General features: G+C 41.3%; 1 protein-coding gene across 1 annotated transcript; it reads left to right on the top strand.

Annotated features, from left to right (window-relative positions):
- Positions 1 to 13,146: 13,146 nt before the first annotated feature.
- On the top strand, positions 13,147 to 18,510 carry LOC137285093 (uncharacterized). The gene is made up of 6 exons (XM_067817304.1): positions 13,147 to 13,210; positions 14,076 to 14,202; positions 15,529 to 15,653; positions 16,152 to 16,289; positions 18,042 to 18,085; positions 18,432 to 18,510. The coding sequence occupies exons 1-6, from the start codon at positions 13,159 to 13,161 to the stop codon at positions 18,450 to 18,452; spliced, it is 507 nt and encodes a 168-aa protein (XP_067673405.1). The 5' UTR covers positions 13,147 to 13,158; the 3' UTR covers positions 18,453 to 18,510.
- Positions 18,511 to 22,658: the final 4,148 nt, after the last annotated feature.

Raw genomic sequence — 22,658 nt, 5'->3', positions numbered from 1 at the left:
CAGACATGTACACATGATTAACCAAGAAATAACGCACTGATGGTGTTGGCGACGCACGGGACACGCGGCATGACACGCAGACGTATGTAGCTTGCCATGCCAGTGCACATGGGCTTGTCGTACATCGTCTTGAAGCCCATTTGCATGGGCTTTCACATGCACTATAGATGTTAGGGATCTTCGAAAGGAGAGAGATATTATAAGGGGTTATTGGTGGGGTCGACATGAGTCGGCGGCGGAAGTCAAGCCGGATAGAAAAGCGGCACTATATGCAGACGGTTGCAGCTGTGCACAGCATTGCAGACGTGCATGTTATGCATCGCCAGAAACCCCATGAAGAGACCTTTCAAATGAATCATAGATATTAGAAATCCAATGAGGGATAACGAAAATAGAACGAAAGTCTACTTCCGCTACCGGCGCCGTTGCGACGGAACGGGGAAGCGGCATCACCTACGGACATGCCTAGCATCTTTGGTAGAAAGAAAATATAGCTGAAAAAGATATAGTATGTTAGATATATAAAGAATTGTATGTTTGAACCAAATATATCATGAAATAGACTTTTGCGAAACCACATGAACGAAACATTGCATTGCATTTGAAATTTGACTTATGTAGCGCAGAATGGATATAGAAAAATATATCTGAAAAAGACATAACACATTAGATACATAAAGAATTGTATAACTGAACCAAATACATTATGAGCTATTTGTGTTAACCAGCACTCACCACGTGGAGGTTGCTCATTTAAGAGTGCCATTTTTCTTCTCCTGCACCATTCCCACAACAGCAAGTTCGAACAGCGAACCCCTTTACTACTGCTGTATAAACCTAATGGGTCGAAACTGACATAAGGTTATGGAATTACAGGCTATAACCTACTACTTCTATCCTACGGGTTTGGCTTTATCAACTTTCCGGTCTACTTTCACTTTCATCTACTTGTTTCTCACCTTTTGGGCTTTATGAGCTTGCCTTTTCCTTTGCTTTTCCCTTTTCCCTTCCCCCTACCTTCAAGGGGTTGGGTCTGGGGCTGGAGCTGGCTGGAGGAATCTGTTGGAACTGACGCCGATGCAGATTCCTCAGCGTTTGATGTACCCGCTGCTTGTTGGATAACATCTTGCACAAAAGCACACTCACTAGCAGCCTGTAAGGGAGTCTTCTTAGCGTAGTACCTACTGACAGTCTTTTGGCCATGTGCAAGATAGTCACTGGCCATCTTACGTTTTGCAGCATCATCGGGATGCTGCCTTGCCACTTCAGTCTCCAAAGCTTTCCGAACATCCGTGGCCGTAAATGTCCTCCGTTCGTTTTCGAAGTTGGGTTTAAGGAAACCTCTTGTCCTCTGATAGCGGGCCAACTCGAGACACATATTCCCCACTTCAGTGCCGTCCACTCTCCTGAAGAAAGGCGATTTGTCCGGTAGAGCATCTTCAGGCATGTCACCACGTACATATTGACGGTAATCCCGGAACATGTCGTAATCCTCTTTGGACAAGCTTAGGGTGACCAGGAAGCTCATGGACGTCTTGTGGTCCATGAAAGAAAGTTGGTACCTCCCGGCAACACACCGTGCCTTATTGAAATCTGCCAACTTCATACACGACGGCACTGAAGGTCTTTGGGCATGTCCAAGTTGAATTATCCCACAAGACAAGTACCGCATCACCAGGCGCTGATCGTCCTCAGATGGAAGTTGATCTGCCTTGGCCCGGTCCAGGATGTCCCTCACCTCTTGTCTGGTTGCAGGATCGGTGTACCCCTTTTGAACAACGGAAATGGGCGGCGGTTGTTTGGTTTCATCTCTGAATTCTGTAACAGATTTACGGACCTCTTCGCGTTTATACTGGCTAGAGACACCTGTATATGAACAATGCGTAGCACTTGTAAACCTACGCAAATTATCGAAAACCCTTGGGGACATTTGAACGTACGTTTGGCAGTAGCTGAGAAAGGATTTAACAGCTGACATGTAATTTTTAATGCCACCTGCAGATACCCCATTTTGTGAAAGGACCGTGTTAAAATAATGAATTTCATCTACATGCTCAAATATATCAAAGTTGATACAAGCCATATTATTATTTGGGAAAACATGTTTTTGGATATAATAGAAAAACTTAGAAACGCGGCGACACGTGTCACCAGCATTACGCCCTGCTTTTTTAAGAATATTGGTTAAATATTGATAAAACCCTGAAAGTGTCGGCTCACTTTCAGGGAACCTATCGTATAAGCCAGTGTTTGTAAGATTAGCCCTGACTGTGTTTTGTTTGTAATTATACCGAGTACCACTTCTGGTAGACCCAGTTAAACCACCACTGGTACTCGGCATTGGATTACTAGTTGAAGGAGAGGCTGCAGATGCGTCCTCTCCTTGAATTGTGTGGCCAAAGTGTTTAAGTACCCTGATGTAATCAGGGATTTGATTTTTGTTGACACTGTATGTGCCACAAAATGCCAGTAGAGCCGACATTGACACCAGCTGTGTAGCAGTATAGGACTCGCTACGGCGGCGATTTTGGGCGTGTATGGCGTGTAGACCAGGAGTAGAACTACCAGGATAACATTGCTTTAAATGCGCGATGCCTTTGTAATATGTTTTACACTTTTGACAAACGACCGAAATGTTTGTGGAAGGCATACTTGATGATAGTGCTGGGACACTTACTTTCTGGGAATGATTGGTCTGGATGTCACAGTCTTGAACAAATTAAGAAATAAACTGCTTATACGATATGTCTATTTAGGGAATAAACCTAGTAATGTTGAGTATCAGTTTGATAAAGTGAGCAACGTAAATGACTGAAAAATGCAGAAATTAAGAACAAACGAGAAGAAATAAAAGTAAAGTTCACTTGCCAATGGTGATTGCCAGCGCTGACTGGTAGTGATCCACTAAGACACTTGGTCTGTGATGATGAAATTGCAGTGACATGCATTCCCTTATATTACCATGTCGCGGTCAGACAACCAATGGGATGGTTTGGATGAAGTTCACGTGGCCAAGCCGGATGTTTCTACGGGGGAGGAGGAAACTGGAAATTGTCCATCTCCATTCCATGCGTGATGTCCATTTGGAGGGGCAAGAGCATGCCAAAAGGTGTGAATTGCACATGCCAAAGGAATTTTATACGCAAAGTTGAAGTCAGTGGGGCGACGAGGTTTAAAATCACAAAGTAGCGGCATGTCAAAAGGAAGTGACCCAAGCTGAGTGATTATAACCATAAGAGAGCAAGGCAGGTGACGAAATTACAATTGCTGATAAATAGCATCTCCAGGGTACGAAGATGTGAACACAGACGAGTGATATGCAGCTAATCACGTAGTAATTAAGTTTACAGGAAGGTAGAGAAGAACGTGTACTCGTAGTATATACAATCAGTCCATGCGGACAGATCTGAAAGAAGTTATGAAAATAATGATGATAAGGAGTTGCGAACGCAACTCAGTAACTAAGTGGCCAGACAGAGGCGGCCTTTGTGATAAGTTACAGTTGTCAGAGCATGGCGCCATCTTGTCTGTTTGATGCGCGTCGTTACAAAAGGGAACGTTTATTCGAATGCACAGTGTACCTTGGCACATCCACATTGTCAAGGTATTACCGACCCCTTTTACACCATTGGTTTCTGATGCTGAAGTAACAGCTGAGGAAAGATGCGCGCCAGATCCCCAATTCTACCAGCCACACGCACAAGTACAGTTACATAATGCCGCGCATTCCTTGATTAAAAGACGTTCCTTGAATGCATATTATAACCTGGCATAGACGCACTTTCAAGGGCTTTCAGGTGCGTTTGAAACATTAAATGTTGGATGATTGATCGTGAAATTATAGGTGCCGTAACACTGACGGGAGACGTGCGCCAGACCCCCGACTTTATCCGCCATCAGCAGTTGCATAATGACGCGCATGGCTTGACTGTCTGAGGTGACACGAATATACGTCACACCTTGGCACAACCGCACTTTCAAGGGCTTTCCGATGCATTTTAAATCTTTCATTTTGGATGAAGGATAATGAAATAATAGCTGGCGGAAGGTACGCGCCAGATCTCCGTTTTTACCTACCAGTCGCACAAGAACAGTTACGTAATGACGCGCATTGCCTGATTATCTCATGTTGCTCGAACGCCCGTTATAATTTGGCAGAGCCGCACTTTCAAGGGCTTTCAGATGCATGTTAAACATTAAATTTTGGATGGTGGATCGTGAAATTATAGCTGCCGTAACACTGACGGGAGACGAGCGCCGGATCCCCGACTACTTTACCCGCCATTGGCGCAAATGCATTTACATAATGGCGCGCATTGCTTGACTCTCAGACGCGACTCGAATGCACATTACACCTTGGCAGAACCGCACTTTTAAGGGCTTTCCACCACCGTAAACGTTTATATATTAAGACCACAGGCGTTGCTTCTATGGCTTTATTCCAGTTCGTTGCAACTTTAGCTCTGTCACGTATATTGATTCCTGTGTAGAGCGAATGTCTAATGTTGCACACCAGCATGTTGCACATTTCCAGAATCCCACATGAATCCCCTTGCAAATGCTTTGTAGTTGTAAATATTAACGACGCCGGTATAGCCGGTGAACAGATTTATGTAAATTCCGCCAATCTATATCACCTGCGGTATTTGTTGCATTTCGCACATGAATACCCATGTAGCTCCACCACTAAATGCGCAACGTGTGCGTTTTATACACTGTCTGACACACGCTTTAACTGGCTTTCAAACGCAGTATAGAAATGCATTTTCTAAGGTGAATCGTAAGAGTGGTTGCCATTAGATCATGACCGGACTATGGTGGCATGATGACTACTGTGATATAGAAGAATTGAAGTTCAACAAAATTACACAAACCATCATGTCGGAGATTCAATCTGGACTGGTTACCAGGGGCACCATTAGAATCACGTTTGCATTTTTGGAGAGAGCGTTGGATCGGGTTTCCAACCATGTATAACATGCATAGATATCACAAAGTAAAAGGCTTCCAAAATACAATGGCGCGAGCGACTTCCACCGGAGGCTGGGTGGAAGAAAAGTCTTCCACCGAGACTCCTGTGGAAGAAATTCAGAAGGCCTAAAATCACGGAAACCTTAATTGCTGGGCTATAAATTTGCCAAAAAAGAAACGGAAAAATTCTACGTGACGCGCAAGGGTCCCGCTATCCAATGACGTGCAGGATGCGCGTGTAAGGCGGCGAATGCAGCTCCCAAGGGAGCCGTGCTGCAATAGGTGATACAATCTGGGTGCAACCTTTCAAGTGGAAAGGCTTGATCTTCCTGTATTGCCGGCAGAAAAGTACCCTGTTCTCGAAAACATGGTCCCATTATATTTCATATTTTAGCGTTGACGTCTTTGTCATCCTTTAACGAATTCCTCTCAGAGCAACCTTCAGTTGTTGAATTCGTATGTACCTAATTACATTTGGTATGAATTTCTAACTTGCCAGTGGAGTTAAGTGTACATAAACGTTAGAGCTTCAACCGGTTTAGATGATATAGGTATATACACTGTTGCACTGCGCCAAAACTCAATGTCCAAAGTCTAGAAATTCTGATTATGGGTGTCATGCGTCTCCGACTCGAGAACATCCTTGTGTGGTGTCGGAATGGAAGATCAAAGATTAATTTCTACTCTATACAAGTATCTCCAGATACTGATGTGCAAAGTAAAATTTGATAATCATCTGTATATGCTACGACTAGCACATAGTGCAAATGTAAAGTCAAATCGAAGGTATATGAAATCGGCCTGTGGCACATGGAATATGCGTGGTCGCTGCATGACTTGTCTTCAAATCAAAAGAAAACCTTCGCGCCTTGAATCGTTGTGTGTTTGTATACCGCCGCACTCAGCAATTCTCCTGTTCGATGCTGGTGTGGACCAGTAATTGGCATCATGATAATCAATGAACGCAAATTGTATATGGTAATCAGCGTCAGCCAAATTGTCAGCCTTATCTCGTTTGCCAGATAAGTATGCCATAATAATATAAATATTCTACCAAGTTACGTTTACATCAGAATGCTAGTTTGAACCAACTCTATATACAGTACCTGACATCTCGACTGAGTCGCGACTTTTTTTTGTTAAAGGTCACATGCAACGTAAAACACAACTTTGCAAATTCTGGTACCTTTCGGTATGCACTTACCGAAACAAATCATTAAAAATGCCAATTCAACCTATGAAGTTGAAAAAAACGCGATGAAAAAAAGCCCGCGAAATCGGAGTTCAAACGTTTCACTAAATTCCCCCCAGCGCTGGGGGGCAAACTGGTTTCAACAACTGTGCTGCTCTGCGTCCATAACGCATGCGCAGTGAATAGGTGCGCAGAGCTTGAAACAGTATGCATGCTCGGAGTCTGAGGTCGTGAGCAGTAGTCTAATCTTGGTTGTGTACACAAACAAGTAAATAATCTACTCGTTACGTAAAATAACTTGTTGAGCAGTCTCTGTCGCAGAGAAAGCTCAGTGTCTGATTTATTCACACCTATATGTCTGTCTGCCTGTCTGCTAAAGACAACAAGCAATACACAGTTTCAATCATTGACCACGTGCAATTTGAACTTAACACCTATCAGACTATACGACATAAAGAAAATAAGTTGATATATGACTCGTGCACCCGAGTCCCGTGTCTGCCACATTATGTAACTAGGCACGTGTGATACACATGACATGTTTTTATGTCTGTGGGTTGCAAACAAACTACATTCATTTTTTTCGGATGACTGGATCTGACGGAAACAGGTGCAAACTCTTGTCAGTTTCAAGTCCTGCTTTGTACTTGGACGAATGGCAGATTCCAGCCACGCAGTAGTTTACCATCTCTACTGACATGGATTTTTATTGCATCAAGCGCAAATTCGGAGAACATGTATTTTCAAAACCCAACATCTCTATATACATTCATCATGGATAACAACTTCTTTTCGTGTATATGCTTTTGTTTGACAACAGTATATGAATCCATACTGAAAACGACGCATCAAGTACACAAAAAGAAGTTGTTATCCATAAATTATCTTACTTTCTTGTGACTGGCTATACTTCTAAAATGCCCATCGAACAGATCATCTTTCTGTACACACAATGAAAGCTCAGCATATCAGCAAATGAAACAGCCAATCAGAGGCCGTCGTTACACTTGAGTGCATATCCACCCGCTATGACTGGGTTCGGTCTCCCGAGGGCTTCGTTTCTGGGGAAGTAAACCCAAGTACAAAATATTGCACTTTTGAATCGCGATTGTACGCTTATAATTTTGTTTATTTGTTTTATTACAAGCAGCAATGTATATTATATGTCATGAATAAGTGATAAATGTGTTTTAATTATGTTTGATTTTTTGGCTGCATGTGACCTTTAAGCAAAACAACCACCTCCATTATCAACGCGCACAGAATAAGGCTAATCACATGTTCACCTGTGTCACAATGAATAAGAAGTAAGCACTGGTTTAGATCTTGAATCTAGAAACATAGATAAAAGGCGGCAGAGAGCTGGTGTATATAGATAGGAATGATCGATTGATTGAGTTTAATTTTACTCCGCATCTGGCAATATCCCGCATTTATATAGCAGGGGGAGGGGGGGGGGGGGGTCTGTAGGAAAATCGAGTCTGGATCAGACAATCCAGTAATCAACAGCATGAGTGGTAAAGGCCATGCACGAACCGTCCTTTGCGGACGACCACTGTGAAATATGAATGACAAACAGAATGGTTGTGGTACTTAATGTTACTCTGTCGACATTCAGTGAAAATGACGGAATGACCCAGGGTCGTTACACTGAATCAAACGATCATGCCGGTCAGTTAACAAAGGGAGGTAACTGTAAATTACAACTATCGAGGAACATCACCAATAATCATTTCTCAATGATACATGATATTGTATGACCAGTACTGCTCTTAAGATCTTTTGCATCGTAATATTGAAAACCACAAGTGTTGCAGGATCCGCTCAACATTTTGCGAACACATGATTTCGTTCTATTTGACAGTAATTCATAAACAACAGTTCAAGGCGCAGTCGGGATCGTACAATTCTTCTTTAACCACGGTTGATTACAAATATAGAAAGTCTTTGGTAGCTTATAGTTTTCGTGAAACGTTAAGGATTGTTTAAATGTACGTGGTGACAAATGTATTGTGTTCTGCGAATTAGGAAAATATTTATCTTCCATACTTCAGTTTCCAAATTAGTATGCTATTTTGCATCATGTTTCAAGAAACTATTGATGCAGTCGAGATTGGATTCCCGATCGATGCAACACAAGCAGTGTCTGATGTGTCTTGATTAAAACCAGAAGTCAGATGTTACAGTGGTATCGCGACTGCGCCAGCTGGGTGCACGGACGCTGATGACGGGGGTAAACTGACACTTGTCATCTCAGTGTGGACCAAGTACAAAGTGTCTCTGTTTACAACATGGGCGTATCTGGTTAGGAATCGATCATTCATATTTTGATGGCGAATCAAATTCGTCCTGGAAAAAATATCGTCAGTTTTTCGTTCAGTGTTCGTTGGATATGTTCGACTTCTGGAAGGTAATGAGTTTATTAAGCTTTGCAGTTGCTATGTCTCTGACAAATATCACAAGTCCATGAGTGAGGAAAGGAGTGATGGGAGACCGCCTTTGTAGCATAATATTATTCAAACAGTATACCAGAAGGGAAGTGAACTTCACACTCACATGATCGACACAAAGCAATGTAACAAGCTACCAGTAGATGTATGGTGTATGGATCATCGTGCAGTGTGTTATTACACATGGAAGACACAATATCACTCACACGCCTATACCGATATTAGGCACGAGTGTCGTAAACATTGTGTGATATTGGCACGAATATAATATTCTGTTTATTATCGATGTCGTCAAATTGAGGAAAATATATAAACGCAAATCTGCTTTCAAACATAGGCTGGCTACCGGTCGTCGTCGCATGTAGACGCAACAGGCTCCTGAAGTGGTATGTGTAAACCTCGTGGGTACGTAACAGTAACTTTACCGTCAGAGGTATCGCCCTTGGAGTGATTTTATGGGGCACCCTTAAGCAAACAATCCAACTTTGTCATATGTTACACATACATACACACTGGCGAGAAAACAAGATTTCTTCAATTTTGACCGGTTTCACACTGTTAATGTGCTCAGTACGAGAATAACTTGAGAGACTACAGATTGTGTGTAACGATGTCTCTGAGCTATGAAGTTACAATACACAAGACTCGGAGCAATACATAGAGTGTGTGTCTAAGTTCAGTTTGAGTTCATGAATCTACAAACAGTGACATATAATTAATTTCACTGCATCTAGATGGACAAAGTCGGGTTCTACTTTATACAATTAAGTTTATGTATGAACAGTTTGATGAAGTAATTTTATTCTATTTTCATTTTTTCATCATTGTCTGACAGTATTTTGCAAAGTTGGAACATACCAAAGTTTGGTGTTTTGTTTCCAGCAGGTCTTTCTACATGCCCACTAAGTAGAATACAGTGACAGGAGGGTTCCCGAACTTGCTGATTGTGAACGCAGTCTGGAACTGAAACTGTGGTGCATGTACTTCGCACTAAAGAGTAAGGGACACTGATTTTTCTGTGGTATGGGTGACATGAATTGTAGTCTAGATATTGGTTATGTGTATCTGTTTTTACAATGTTGTTTGACACTGAAACATGCAAGAAAAGGACGATGTTTCCTGCTTATCTCCTTGCCAAAAGACAAACTTGGGTGTAAATTTTGTAGCATCACTTTCACTTCGCTTCCAGAGAACAGTCTAAAATCTTTTCAACTGATTTTTAAATTCTGTATTAAATGGTTCGCCAAATATTTGTTTTATTTTCGAATATGATATTCCCTTTAAATATCCTAGAACAAGGATTACAGCCATTGGTGCCATTTTTGTGCCCATTGCAGTACCTTTAACTTGTTTATGACGGGAACCATCAAAATGAAAAGTATTAATGCTCAGAATGAACTTTAACTCTTTAGGTATGCGATCAGACGGATGTTTTTCTTGTCAATAGCTGGTAACTTCAATTCCTACACCATGCGGGATATTGGAGTAGAGATTAACAACACCAAAACTTACAATTTTGACGTCCTACTGATTAGGGGAGACTTATTGAGACCATCAGTAGTATCGGGTAAATAGCTTTTGACGTGGTGGGTGAAAGGTTGTAGTGGCGTACCTACAAAATTGCTTAAACGTCACGTGCAACCAAAAAATCAAACATAATTAAAACACAATTATCACTTATTCGTGACATATAATATACATTGCTGCTTGTTAAAAAACTAATAAACAAAATTATAAGCGTACAATCGCGATTCGAAAGTGCAATATTTTGTACTTCGGCTTACTTCCCCCGAAACGAAGCCCTCGGGAGACCGAACCCAGTCATAGCGGGTGGGTGTGCACTCAAGTGTAACGACTTCTTCCGGTTGGCTGTTTCATTCGCTGATGCGCTGAGGGCTCATTTTGTGTACAGAAAGATGATCTGTTTGATGGGCATTTTAGAAGTATGGCGAGTCATAAGAAAGTAAGATTCTTTGTGGACAACAATTTCTTTTATTGTACTTGTTGCATCGTTTCAGCATGAATTCATATACCGTTGTCAAACAAAATTATAATACACTAGAAGAAGTTGTTATCCATAAAGAATGTATATAGAGATGTTGGTTTTTATAAAAACATGTTCTCAGATTTTGCGTTCGATCCAATCCAAAATCATCTCAGTAGAGATGGTGAACTACTGCGTGGCTGGACACTGTCATTCGTAGCAGGATTTGGGATTTGCAGGATTTGAAACTGACAAGAGTTTGCACCAGTTTCCATCAGATCCAGTCATCCGAGAAAAATGGATGTAGTTTGTCTGCAACCCACAGACATAAAAACATGTCATGTGTTCAAGTATCAAATTTAGTGAATCGTTTCAACTCGTTTCGCGGGCTTTTTTTCATCGCGTTTTTCAACTTTATAGACTGAATTGGCATTTTTGATGGGTTGCTTCGGTAAGTGCATACTGAAGGGTATCAGAATCTGCAAAGTTGGGTTTTACGTTGCATGTAACCTTTAACTTATGTGTTGGATATTGTGGATCAGCAATAATAGGTCGTAATTTGAATCATTTGTAGGTGATTATTTAACAGAGGGGGATGATAGACTTTTTCATCCTGGGCTTATCACCGGACCGGTATTAATTTTAGGGAGTCCATAGAAGTTACTTTTCTTCGATTCGAAATTAATGAGGTAATCTTCTTTTTCTGCAAGATTACTGGAATAGGTATGATTTGAAATTACTGTTTTCCGAGTTTTCTGGAAACGTTTCGTATTATTCACTATTTGTCGGAGTGTCTAGTGACAGCTGTCGACAATAGTCGGTGTCCATAATAACTGTGGCTTCCCCTTTAATCGGCCTGTTTAATCACAATGGAGTCATTTTTGGACAGTGAATTTAAGGTTACCCGTTCTTTAGCTGACACGTGAGATCTCTCTTTAGAAGAGTGTTCTGTGAAAGGTAAATTCATTAAACTGCTCAATACCTTTATCCAGGGCTTTATGCTTACCAGCTTTGGGTGTAAAGTTACTTTTGTTATTAGCGAGCGACACATCTTCAAATTTCCTACTTGAATTAGGTCTCCATTTCGTGCCGTTTTGTTGGTTTGTTGCGGAGTCCCTTTACACAGCAACAGCATATGATGTATTTCGCCCCCTTTCCTTTATGAATGGATTTTCCTCGCTGAGATTTACTTTTGATGCACAAGCAAGTTCTTCTGATTTTGCTTTGACTCTTTGACTCGGATATTTCTTCTTAAGACTTGAGTGTGCTCCTCCACTGATTTTTTCAGATGTTCACGGACCTGTCCCTGGCTGATCTTGTGCATTCTTCACTTATTTCTCTATCGATACGTTGGAACATATCTTCGTGGGATTCTGAACGTAAAAAAGAATATTTCAGTCCCCGTTTTCATCACACCTACTGCCAGTTTCTGTCTCAAAACTGTCCTTCAGGTTCTCCTATGATGAACTTTGTCTGGAACTGAGTTGTTTGAACACTCTTGTTGAATCAACATTTGTTCGGTGTCGTCAGTTCGGTTTTAAAGCCAGTATGTTTGTCTATTGCCCCTTTAAACACGGCGGAGAAAATTCTTCTCAGAAAAAGAATCATCTCCCCATTTTCCTTTTCCTCATCCTTCTCTTTCTTGTTTTCCTCCTCCTTCATTCTAAGTCTTCTTCTTTAGACATGTCCGATTGAGACGACAAAGCTTTTATTCCAAATCACTGCTGAACAAAAAGAAACCTGCAGTAATTTCTATGAGTTTCAGCAAGGGTAATTTCGTTTTCAATACGTCCCCAATGAATCTGTTTCAAAGTCTGTCCTTGTTGCTGCAACAAGATACATTGGGAACAAAAGGTAACAGATTGGGAGTTCCAGCCTCAATTATCTGATAGAAACAATGCACGCTATCGCGTCATCAGAACGATCCGCTTTCACCTGTGTTATCAAGACGAATCTATATAATGACAGTTGTTGCACCTAACATTCCAAACAGCCGCAGACTCTGGTCAGGTAAGCATGAGGCATCATAGTGACCAGTTCAGGCTGATTGTTCTGTGTGACACATTTTCCCATCTAATAGGGACAAAATATGTTTCGAAAACTTAGTGTCTTTGCTTGATGCTGTGCTTGTCAACAATTGTAAGATAAATGACGACGGTGAGTAGAAAATTGAGTTTGGACCAGGCGGTCTGGTGCCTGCATCATGAGCCTCGATTTACGGAATTGGTAATAAAAGACATGCATCAGTCATGTATCAGTACGTCAACGAGTCTGCCCAGTCGATCACGTTAGTCTCCTCTTGCGACAAGTATACGTTGCTAAACCCCAATTCTAACCTTGACTCACAAGTATAAGAAGTATGTACTTACCCATATATTGACATGTTTCATTCTTTAAGACAAATGTGTGATAAATTCGGACTCTTACATTTTGTAATAGTTTTTGTGAAACAATATTCTTGGTCTTGGAACTATGTTTTACCTGTATTAATACTAATGTCATGCATGTTATCCTGGGAGTAAATATGTTAATATTTTTGTTGTAGTGTTGCTACAGTCAATATGTTTGAGAAGATTGCGCTACTGGCAACCTTTGCCCTGACCCTTTCTCAAGGTAACGACTTCCAGCCATCTTATCTATTGTAAGAGAATCTTTCATTTATTTAAACACATTATTTTGACTTTCATACCGTTATACAGGGAGTACCCAAAGTCTTGTGACGATTCAACGCCAACACTCTCCTTGGAACAGATGCGAATGATGCTTATGAAACATTACTACATCGCAGCGCAAACACAAGAATATTAGTGAAATAAAGGAGCGGCACATGTTACACAATTACAAAGCCTAATGCGGCGATTTTTTTCGCTGCTTCGAATATATTCTTGTTGCTTCGGGTATTTGCTCGTTATTTCTTGTTTGTGTCAGTAGCTTGAAATTCCGCGTATTCACTTCGAATATTTTGTCATTAATTCAATAATATTTTCGCTAGTTCGATTATTGTTTGGTGATCAGAAGATTTTTCTAAAACCTGAAATTGTAAGTATTGCTTTATTTTTTTTTCCAAAACCTGAAATTTCATGTATTTACTCGTTGCTTCGAGCATTTTCTGGTTACTGGTTTTTTGAAAGAAGGTTGCCGAAAACCAAAATGCTACAAACCTGACCTCCGTACTGATTGGGTGATATAGAGGTATATCGGTTAGACGTTTGCTACTCCTCTAATTGGTACTCCGGTCATGCCGTTGCTAGGATATTGATAAAGCCAACGTATAACTCACTCGTCTATGATCAACATGGTACTCATGTGGAGAATCAAACAATGACCTTCGGCGTGACGAGCAAACACTTAAACCACTGAGCCACTCCGCCGCCCCAGTGTGGTATTAGAACAATAATGTGGTACATCACAGTGCACACTGCTAAATGCCGTAAGGATCATTGACCCCTATACCTGTATAACGATGTTTCTTTTCCAGGCGTACCCCCTCCTTCAGTGGGAGGAGTCTTTGAAGACAATAGGTCCAAAGTCGCTAAGCCAGCTGTGAATCCTCCTAAGGTGGTTCCAACGGGCACAATGAAAATCAAATTCGGGAACGTTTTCTAGTAAGTGGCGCACATTATATACATTTATATATGTATATATTTATATACAGCATACTTTAATCTTATGATGGATTGTTTGAACGATGTCTTCAAACGACAAAGATTATATCATGATTTTAGAAATATGCTAACATGGCAGATCCATAGATCCCAAAATGCTGAAAAACATTTATGACAGTTTGGTATGGTATGATATGCTAAAGAGACAGTAGAGTAGCCTAGTGGGTAAAGTGGCAGTAGAGTGATCCAGTGGTTAAAGCGTTCAGCGCCACGGTAAAGACCCAGGTTTGATGTTTTATACGGGTACAATGCGACGCCCATTTCCTGGTGTCCTCAACCCTGATATTAGTGGAATATTGATGAACGCGGCGTTGTTTCGCAAACAGGAATGCTTGCAAATCACTTGACACTACGCGTTGATTAATTCAATTATCATTCATTTATTATCGCTAATTAATTTATGCAACTGATAATTAAAAACTGATGTTTTCTTGTAACGGGCCTATCAGGGCAAACCCTCTATCCTCTATACGTCTGGAAACCATATGAAGTATTTGAAATACAGAATTAAACCATTTGTTTAATCTGCTTAAGGGCACTTTTCATATCCTAGGGTTCTAATTGCTCCTTTACTTATGTATGCACGCAATCCTAACACATTATTTACTCGGTTGACTCACGCCTATATCCACAGGCGCTGGAAGGTAAACAGTCATATGTTTTATGCCACCGGGATCTCTGCTGGGTGAACAAACTCACTTACCTTGGGTGAAACCTTGTGCTTCGTAGTGGGGCAGGACTGAAGACCTTGACACTCTCAGGGTTCAAGCGGTCAACATGGTCGGCCTACGAGACCAACGTCCCTTATCTTCAACTAATTAGCAGATTTGGGTTACAACTGACCCAAGTAAACCATGCTTGTTGTAAGACACGACAACGCGATCAGGGGTCAGGCTCGTTGATGTGTTTGGCACATGTCATGTCCCAATTGCGTAGATCGATGCTCATGCAGTTGATCACCGGATTGTCTGGCCAGACTCGATTGCTTAGAGACCGCCATATAACTGGAATATTGCTGAGTGCGGTATTAAACTAAACTCACTCACTAAACTGACTAGTGACCTGAGCTCTGAGCTCAGGACCACACACCACTACGTCCCATCACTTAGTGTTAAGCCTTACATTATGCACGTATTTCATAAACGTTTGGCTATTCTTATGTTCTTGTATCCGCGTTTCTCTGTAGTTTAGGATCCTGGTTGTTCGCATGCCCTTCATTGTGTGCCACGTCTCTACAGGTGAACGTTATTACACGACTCATTTCAGTGATGTGCCTGCAGAATCTTTCCAGAATCTCGCCAAAGTTTTCGGACCCTTCCTTGATAAAGATCATAATGGAGCCTTTGTTGCACAGCCAGAGGGACTGCAGGTTTTCAGTGAAACTGACAGTAGTATGTCTGATAATCTTCCTACTGTGGTATAGTGGTATGAAAGGTCGATGTTCATTCGGACCTCGATTGTGCCTATAACACTCCGCTTACTTTCATGTCACTCAGACAAACGTATTGCATGTGCCTATAACACTCCGCCTACTTTCATGTCACTTAGACAAACGTTTACGTATTGCATGTGCCTATAACACTCCGCCTACTTTCATGTCACTTAGACAAACGTATTGCATGTGCCTATAACACTCCGCCTACTTTCATGTCACTTAGACAAACGTATTGCATGTGCCTATAACACTCCGCCTACTTTCATGTGATTCAGACAAAACGTACACGTACTGGTCCTGTCTATGAAATCGCATCTTAATCAGGTGTTTCCGTCAATGAAATCAGATCCAGTTGTATTCACATTTGGTAAATGCTTTTGTATATGAGATCACATCTACTTGCACGTGCCTTAACTTCCGTGTGATGTTTGTGCATATTGCTTCTGTCTGTCAGATGGTGACCATGTGCTCTCACCCGAGGAAATAGCTGCTAGTCCCCTCGTCAAGTGGCAGGACAAAATGAATACAGATCAGAACGGCATGGTATCTCAAAAGGAATTTATGAAGCTCATCGGCAAATTTGATCTGAATGGTAAGATATGTTGATCTGACTTTTCAGAGCGACGTTTTTCGGCATTGCTTTAACTCTAATAGCCACCCCTGAGTATAGCATATAAGACTACGCTGTTCACTGATCACGATGGTTGCATGGAGTGATATACCTTCGATGTTTGTTTATTATTCCTGAGCTCGAAGGAGGAAGGGAACATAAACAGGCATCAGGCGTACATCAACCCATAAGCCCTGAGGGACCAGTGAACAACTTATATGATATAGAACTTAATATACAAAAGAAAGTTTACCGTTTAAAATGTATAACGTGTATTAACATGTAATATATAACAACTGGTACAGGTTTGAGCCCAAACAGAAACCATTCCCTAAAAACAGTCAAGATTACTATAGCCACGCAGCTGTGCGAAAATTTCATACGGATTGTGCATGTTTCAAAAGGTGAAAAACTTAATTATGGGATATTGGTCCAAATGCACGTGCACTATATTGGCATAAATAACGATGTTAGATTGAGTAAGCTTACGGTAAGTGAAAAACCACCAGGATTATGCCAAGACTTACGCAAGTGCAAAGAGACTGAGCGATTGGTACGGCCAACTTAAGGATTTCACAACGTCAGCTGGGAAGAACTTTCAACTGCAGTCGGGCCACCATCAGCATACGGGCCAAACCTAAGACCTCCCAAGAGTCACGAGCGGGCGAAGATGGCAGAACCACCTCAGGAACAGACTGGTGATGGCTACAGCACCAGGACACGCCATTCGCAGACGAGCAGGCCTACGACGACTTGGTGTGGCTACACGCGAACATACTGCCCCTTCCAAGGAATGACCTTGACCCGTCTACACCGTCAACGTTGACTGCAATGGATAGGAACGGATCTTCTGTGCCAGCGTAGTGACCGGGACTGCAATTACAGAAGAGGGTCGGTCAGTCTCTTCAGAGACGATGGCAGTGTAAGAGGATTTCGAAGTAGAGTATTTCGACTGGCGCCAGATTGCGTTCAAGAAGTCGTCGTGGATAAGGGGCGTCATTTGTAGCCTGAGAACAAGACCGGTTATCATCAGAGAGAATCTGAATGTCAAGCGATACAAGGATGTAGTGTTGAGCCCTTTTACTACAGCAGACATTTGCACACAAAAAAAGTCATTTTGCTGCAGGACAACGCAAGGCAAGGCCTCGGGACGCCAGAATTGTTCGAGGATACAAGTACAACGTTAACGTATTGCCTTGGCCAGCGCGTTCTCCAGACATGAACCCCTTTGAACATTTACAGTATCGTCTTGATCGACAATTGAGACAGCGTCTTCCACCTCCAGCGAAGCGACAGGCAGTTTCGTTTGAACAGGATACCTGATGACGTCATCCAACGACTGACGACGTCAATGTTGGGCCGTTGGTGTCCATGGATGGTGATAGCGCGATGGTGACACTCGCTGTTGATGCTAGCCTCTTACTCCTGTCTCATTATGTGACTCTTTATCCACCTTTTAAATGATTTGTGTTTTTTAAATATATTTTGACTCATTGACTCTTTCTTAATGAATTGCAACGCAAGACAAACACTACAAAGGAATTTCAGACAAAATGTATGAAAATCATTTCGGTTTGTTAAATAATTGTCAGAAATCCCCCACATGTCTAAAGTCGGTGATAACTTTCTTTTGTCCGGTAGTGTATTTACAGACACATAGTGCAAATTAATATCTGCTTAAAATTCTGGAATTACCTTGAATAACCTTCAATAATTTCAATAATGTGTTTCCAGATGATGGTAAAGTTACCTTCCCGGAACTGGTCATATACACGGCGGTGGGTATCTAATACTTAAAACAGTATTTTTACATCATTTCATATGATGGAATGGGGTTTGGGGTTTGGAAGGAGTACGACATGTGTGGTGGTTTTAACAGAACAATCAGGCTGCTGAAATAGGAAAACAGTAACATGTAGCTCACACTGTACTACAAGTGTACAAATAATATCCTTATTGTTGACTGAGCTTCACAGCAGTGCACAACTTCAGTGCACTGAAATATCACATCATGCATATATCATCGGTGTATCATGACGTCTAGCATCTGCTAGTTTCTTTTCTGACACACCTTGCTATAAAACTGCAAACAACCTTTTAACAGGCACGGCACGTCTGTTCCAGGGAAAACCTCATGCACCTTGAGAAGTCTCAGATTGCACCTTGCGGACCAGATCTCCGGATGCTTGAAATAAATCACGAGAAACGTCATATCTGTTCCTCTTACTGATACGTGCAGTGTTCCTTCCTCCTAAGAGAAATGTCTCGATTTGATCCAGGTGAATATTGACGAACTGGACAGGTTGGCAGTGATTCTGTAAAGAAATGCACCGGGTGGTATACATCACTGTAGTTACACAGTCAACGCTGGATACTACGTTCATTTCAATCCGGGTACACTAACAATCTTCAGATAGCTGTTCTTGATGTATGTCAAATGCACGGCACTCTCTCTGTATAGTTATAATACCAGGTAAAAGCTTTTGTACCTGCTTTAGAATCTTCCAGATTACCCATTTCTCCATGCCAAAGGAAAGGACACAGTACACCACTCTACTGAATCCAAACAGAGACACTATTATTAAGTTAAGCCCTGTTAACATTTATTTACACCGCCACGTAACGCTCTCACCTTTCTGAGGATCTACCATCAGTTACTGGCGATCCTCAGCTTTCTCTGACATTGTATTGCCCCAATTTGCAATTCTATTTTAAAGATTTATGCTAGTTATATTTCTTATTACTCTGATATACTAGTTGGTTTTGCTGTCCTTCGCTGACACGTTTTTTACAATATACCATTACTTACTATGTCAAACTGTTCTCGTCACGATATGGCTGAGATATTCAGAGAAAGACATAGTTGGAGTTTCCTGTGCCACCCGAAGACCAACACACGTAAAGTACAGTTACAAAGTAACATCATACATGACAACCATGAACGATATGGCTGAGATATTCAGAGAAAGACAGTTTTAACATAGTTGGAGTTTCCTGTGCCACCCGAAGACCAACACACGTAAAGTACAGTTACAGAGTAACATCATAAATGACAACCATGAACAGCGTGATAAACCATGATAAATTGCAGATCATGTCAGATATCAAAGGAAGTGGCATTTAACTAATTCGTGAGGATGCATCTACAATAATGCTTCCATTAAGATTGATGTCTCAATCACACCTCTGTAAAATGTTTCAAAAGTGATCGTTCGCAAGATCTCGATAATTTCCGGATGCATCGTGAAGACTAGAACCTCTCCCCAAGCGCGATACTCAAATGTTTCTTCTAGACAGAACTCAGTCATGTCACATTTGTTTCTCCACATTGCTTGCATTTGTCAAGTTGAATCTAGGTCGATATAAGACATGTTCTGATTGGGCAGAAAAGATGGAAATAAATCCGCTGCTATTTGTTGCCGCTAGGGGATTTTATGAGAACCGCGAATTATGGCCGTATTAGAACAGAGGTTCGTAGGAAGATATGACAAGAAACCTCTGTGGGAAGAGAATGACTTGTAGGAAGCTCATGACAAAACTTCAGCCCTGATCTGTCTGAAACACGCAAGGCAAACCCAACATAGCGAAGAACTTCACTAATGAAGGAATAACGTTTTGGGAGCACATAGTACCAAGTGCTGATTATATGACCTAGTTTTAGGCAAATGACCAACACAATCGATGATTACTCAGACGAAATCCACAGATGAAATGGGTTTCAAAGTGTTGTTTAGGGTTTTCTTCCAGAGCTGACAGACATTTATATATATCACAGAGGACAGTTTCAGCCAAATTCAGCCACATCATGCCACAAAGTTATCCCCAAAATGTGCCAAACCGCCAAACTCGAAACATGTTTTCGATAAACAATCGATCCACAGAATAGTAGAGGGAAAACAACTTCACTTGTCTGACGACCACTGTGGTTCCGGTCCGGAGATGTCTCCTTAGGAGCAACACTCTTTCCACTTGAAAGTACTGACAGGTCAAGAGAACGGTCCAGAAGTGCTAGTACAACCGTAACTGGAACCGCAGCCGTAACCGTAACCGTAACCGTAACCGTAACCGCAACCGTGAAAGAAATATGATTGGCCTTTTTAACAGATTGCTAGGCAGAGATAGGGATGTGTCCCTTTCTATACAGTCAACAGACCTGCTGGATGGCTCCAGTCCATGGTGAACAGGACCAGATCTGTACACCGTGGTGCTTGCGGTGTCAGCCATAAAGCGGAAAAGAAATACAGACATGGTAAACAATCAATGCACGTTTTCTAAACTGAAATAAAAGTAGTGTAAAAGACTTTCAAAGTAAGAAGAGTAGTTTATATTCCACGCTGCACTGGCATTGTGAAACATTATAGTCATACATCCGAGTAGTGAATACTGAGAACAAAACAGAGGGATAGTACTAGGGAGCACAATTACAAATACAAGAAAAACTAAATATGACAAAACAGAGCACAACCTTTCTCACACCCATGTACAGCATTTGTGCTGTACACCTCAGATTAGAGAGTGAACAAGCGTTTATAAGTCACCATGAAAATAGTGATGATACTTGTATTCAGATTTGAGCGTATCCTGTCCCACCGTTGGAACCAGTTATTTCATGCAAAAGAAATTCAGTTCACCCAAAAAACGTCGCCATGTATGTAACAAGTCAAATTAGGGACATTGCATCAACCATCAACATTTTGAGGCCTTACGGATGCCTTAAGTTCATCGAACAACTTGTGCCACTCTATGAAATTTTGGAGAAAAGAGCATGCTTGATTCTACTCGGATGCTCTGACAGGAATATTGGAATATTGGCTCTTGGAATATTGCACGTCATGAAGGAAAAACTTCCATCCCTCTTACAACATTCTGGCGAGTTTTTGACACACTGGATTTTTATGCATAGATCTAGATACTGCACATGATTATTAGAATTCTGCAAAGGAAGTTGGAGAATATATCGGAGTCTTATGTATATATAAGGGGAGTTAACTCTTGCCTCTTCCTCTGCCAATCACCCATTAGCACTAGTTAAATGTAGACTTGCCCTGCGGAGTCTCCATTTGGTCTGACATATGATCTATGCCACACAGCATTCAATCATCTTATGGAGTAACAAGAAGTCAAGCAACTTATGTGAGATCATAATTTCTCTCTCTATCTCTTCATCCCTCCCTCTCTCACTCATTTTTTCTCTCAGTCTCTTGACGAACCTTTGCGTACTCAAAGCCTTAGAATTATCCCTACAATGTTTCACCATCATAACATACTCACCTAATCACGTATTTGACAGAATATGTCATGCTCTTAATTGGGACCTTTTGATGCAATATAAACTTTATTTTACTCAACCCTCCTAGTATACGTGCATCCTCTGCTGTTAGAATCATCTATCATAATTAGATTGAAAGGTGTTTGACAGTCGCATCCATATATGTACACTTTGAAGGATAATTGTTGTACCCATTTACATACACTCAGATTGATAACTGTTGTGCTGTCTCATCCATTCACATACACTTAGATTGATAACTGTTGTGCTGTCTCATCCATTCACATACACATAGATTGATAACTGTTGTGCAGTCTCATCCACTCACATACACTTAGATTGATAAATGTTGTGCTGTCTCATCCATTCACATACACTTAGACTGATAACTGTTGTGCAGTCTCATCCATTCACATACACTTAGACTGAAAACTGTTGTGCTGTCTCATCCATTCACATACACTCAGATTGATAACTGTTGTGCTGTCTCATCCATTCACATACACTTAGACTGGTAACTGTTGTGCAGTCTCATCCATTCACATACACTTAGACTGAAAATTGTTGTGCTGTCTCATCCATTCACATACACTTAGATTGATAACTGTTGTGCTCTCTTGTCCATTCACATACACTTAGACTGAAAACTGTTGTGCAGTCTCATCCATTCACATACACTTAGACTGATAACTGTGTTGCTGTCTCGTCCATTCACATACACTTAGATTAATAACTGTTGTGCTGTCTCATCCATCCACATACACTTAGATTGATAACTGTTGTGCAGTCTCATCGATTCACATACACTTAGACTGATAACTGGGTTGCTGTCTCATCCATCCACATACACTTAGATTGATAACTGTTGTGCAGTCTCATCCATTCACATACACTTAGACTGAAAACTGTGTTGCTGTCTCATCCATCCACATACACATAGATTGAAAACTGTTGTGCTGTCTCACCCATTCACATACACTTAGACTGATAACTGTGTTGCTGTCTCATCCATTCACATACACTTGGATTGATAACTGTTGTGCTGTCTCATCCATTCACATACACTTAGACTGATAACTGTT

This window comes from Haliotis asinina, chromosome 1, assembly GCF_037392515.1.
Source record: "Haliotis asinina isolate JCU_RB_2024 chromosome 1, JCU_Hal_asi_v2, whole genome shotgun sequence".
Taxonomy (NCBI): Eukaryota; Metazoa; Mollusca; class Gastropoda; order Lepetellida; family Haliotidae; genus Haliotis; species Haliotis asinina.
The sequence above is the reverse complement of the archived record's forward strand: the minus strand, read 5'-3'. Positions and strand labels throughout refer to the sequence as shown.

Bases quoted from the DNA above. Each gene is read 5' to 3' on its own strand.
- LOC137285093 (XM_067817304.1), top strand. From the start codon at position 13,159: ATGTTTGAGAAGATTGCGCTACTGGCAACCTTTGCCCTGACCCTTTCT. The intron at 14,203-15,528 runs GTAAGTGGCGCA...GACTCATTTCAG, and splicing joins AAATTCGGGAACGTTTTCTA to TGATGTGCCTGCAGAATCTT. The intron at 16,290-18,041 runs GTAAGATATGTT...ATGTGTTTCCAG, and splicing joins CGGCAAATTTGATCTGAATG to ATGATGGTAAAGTTACCTTC.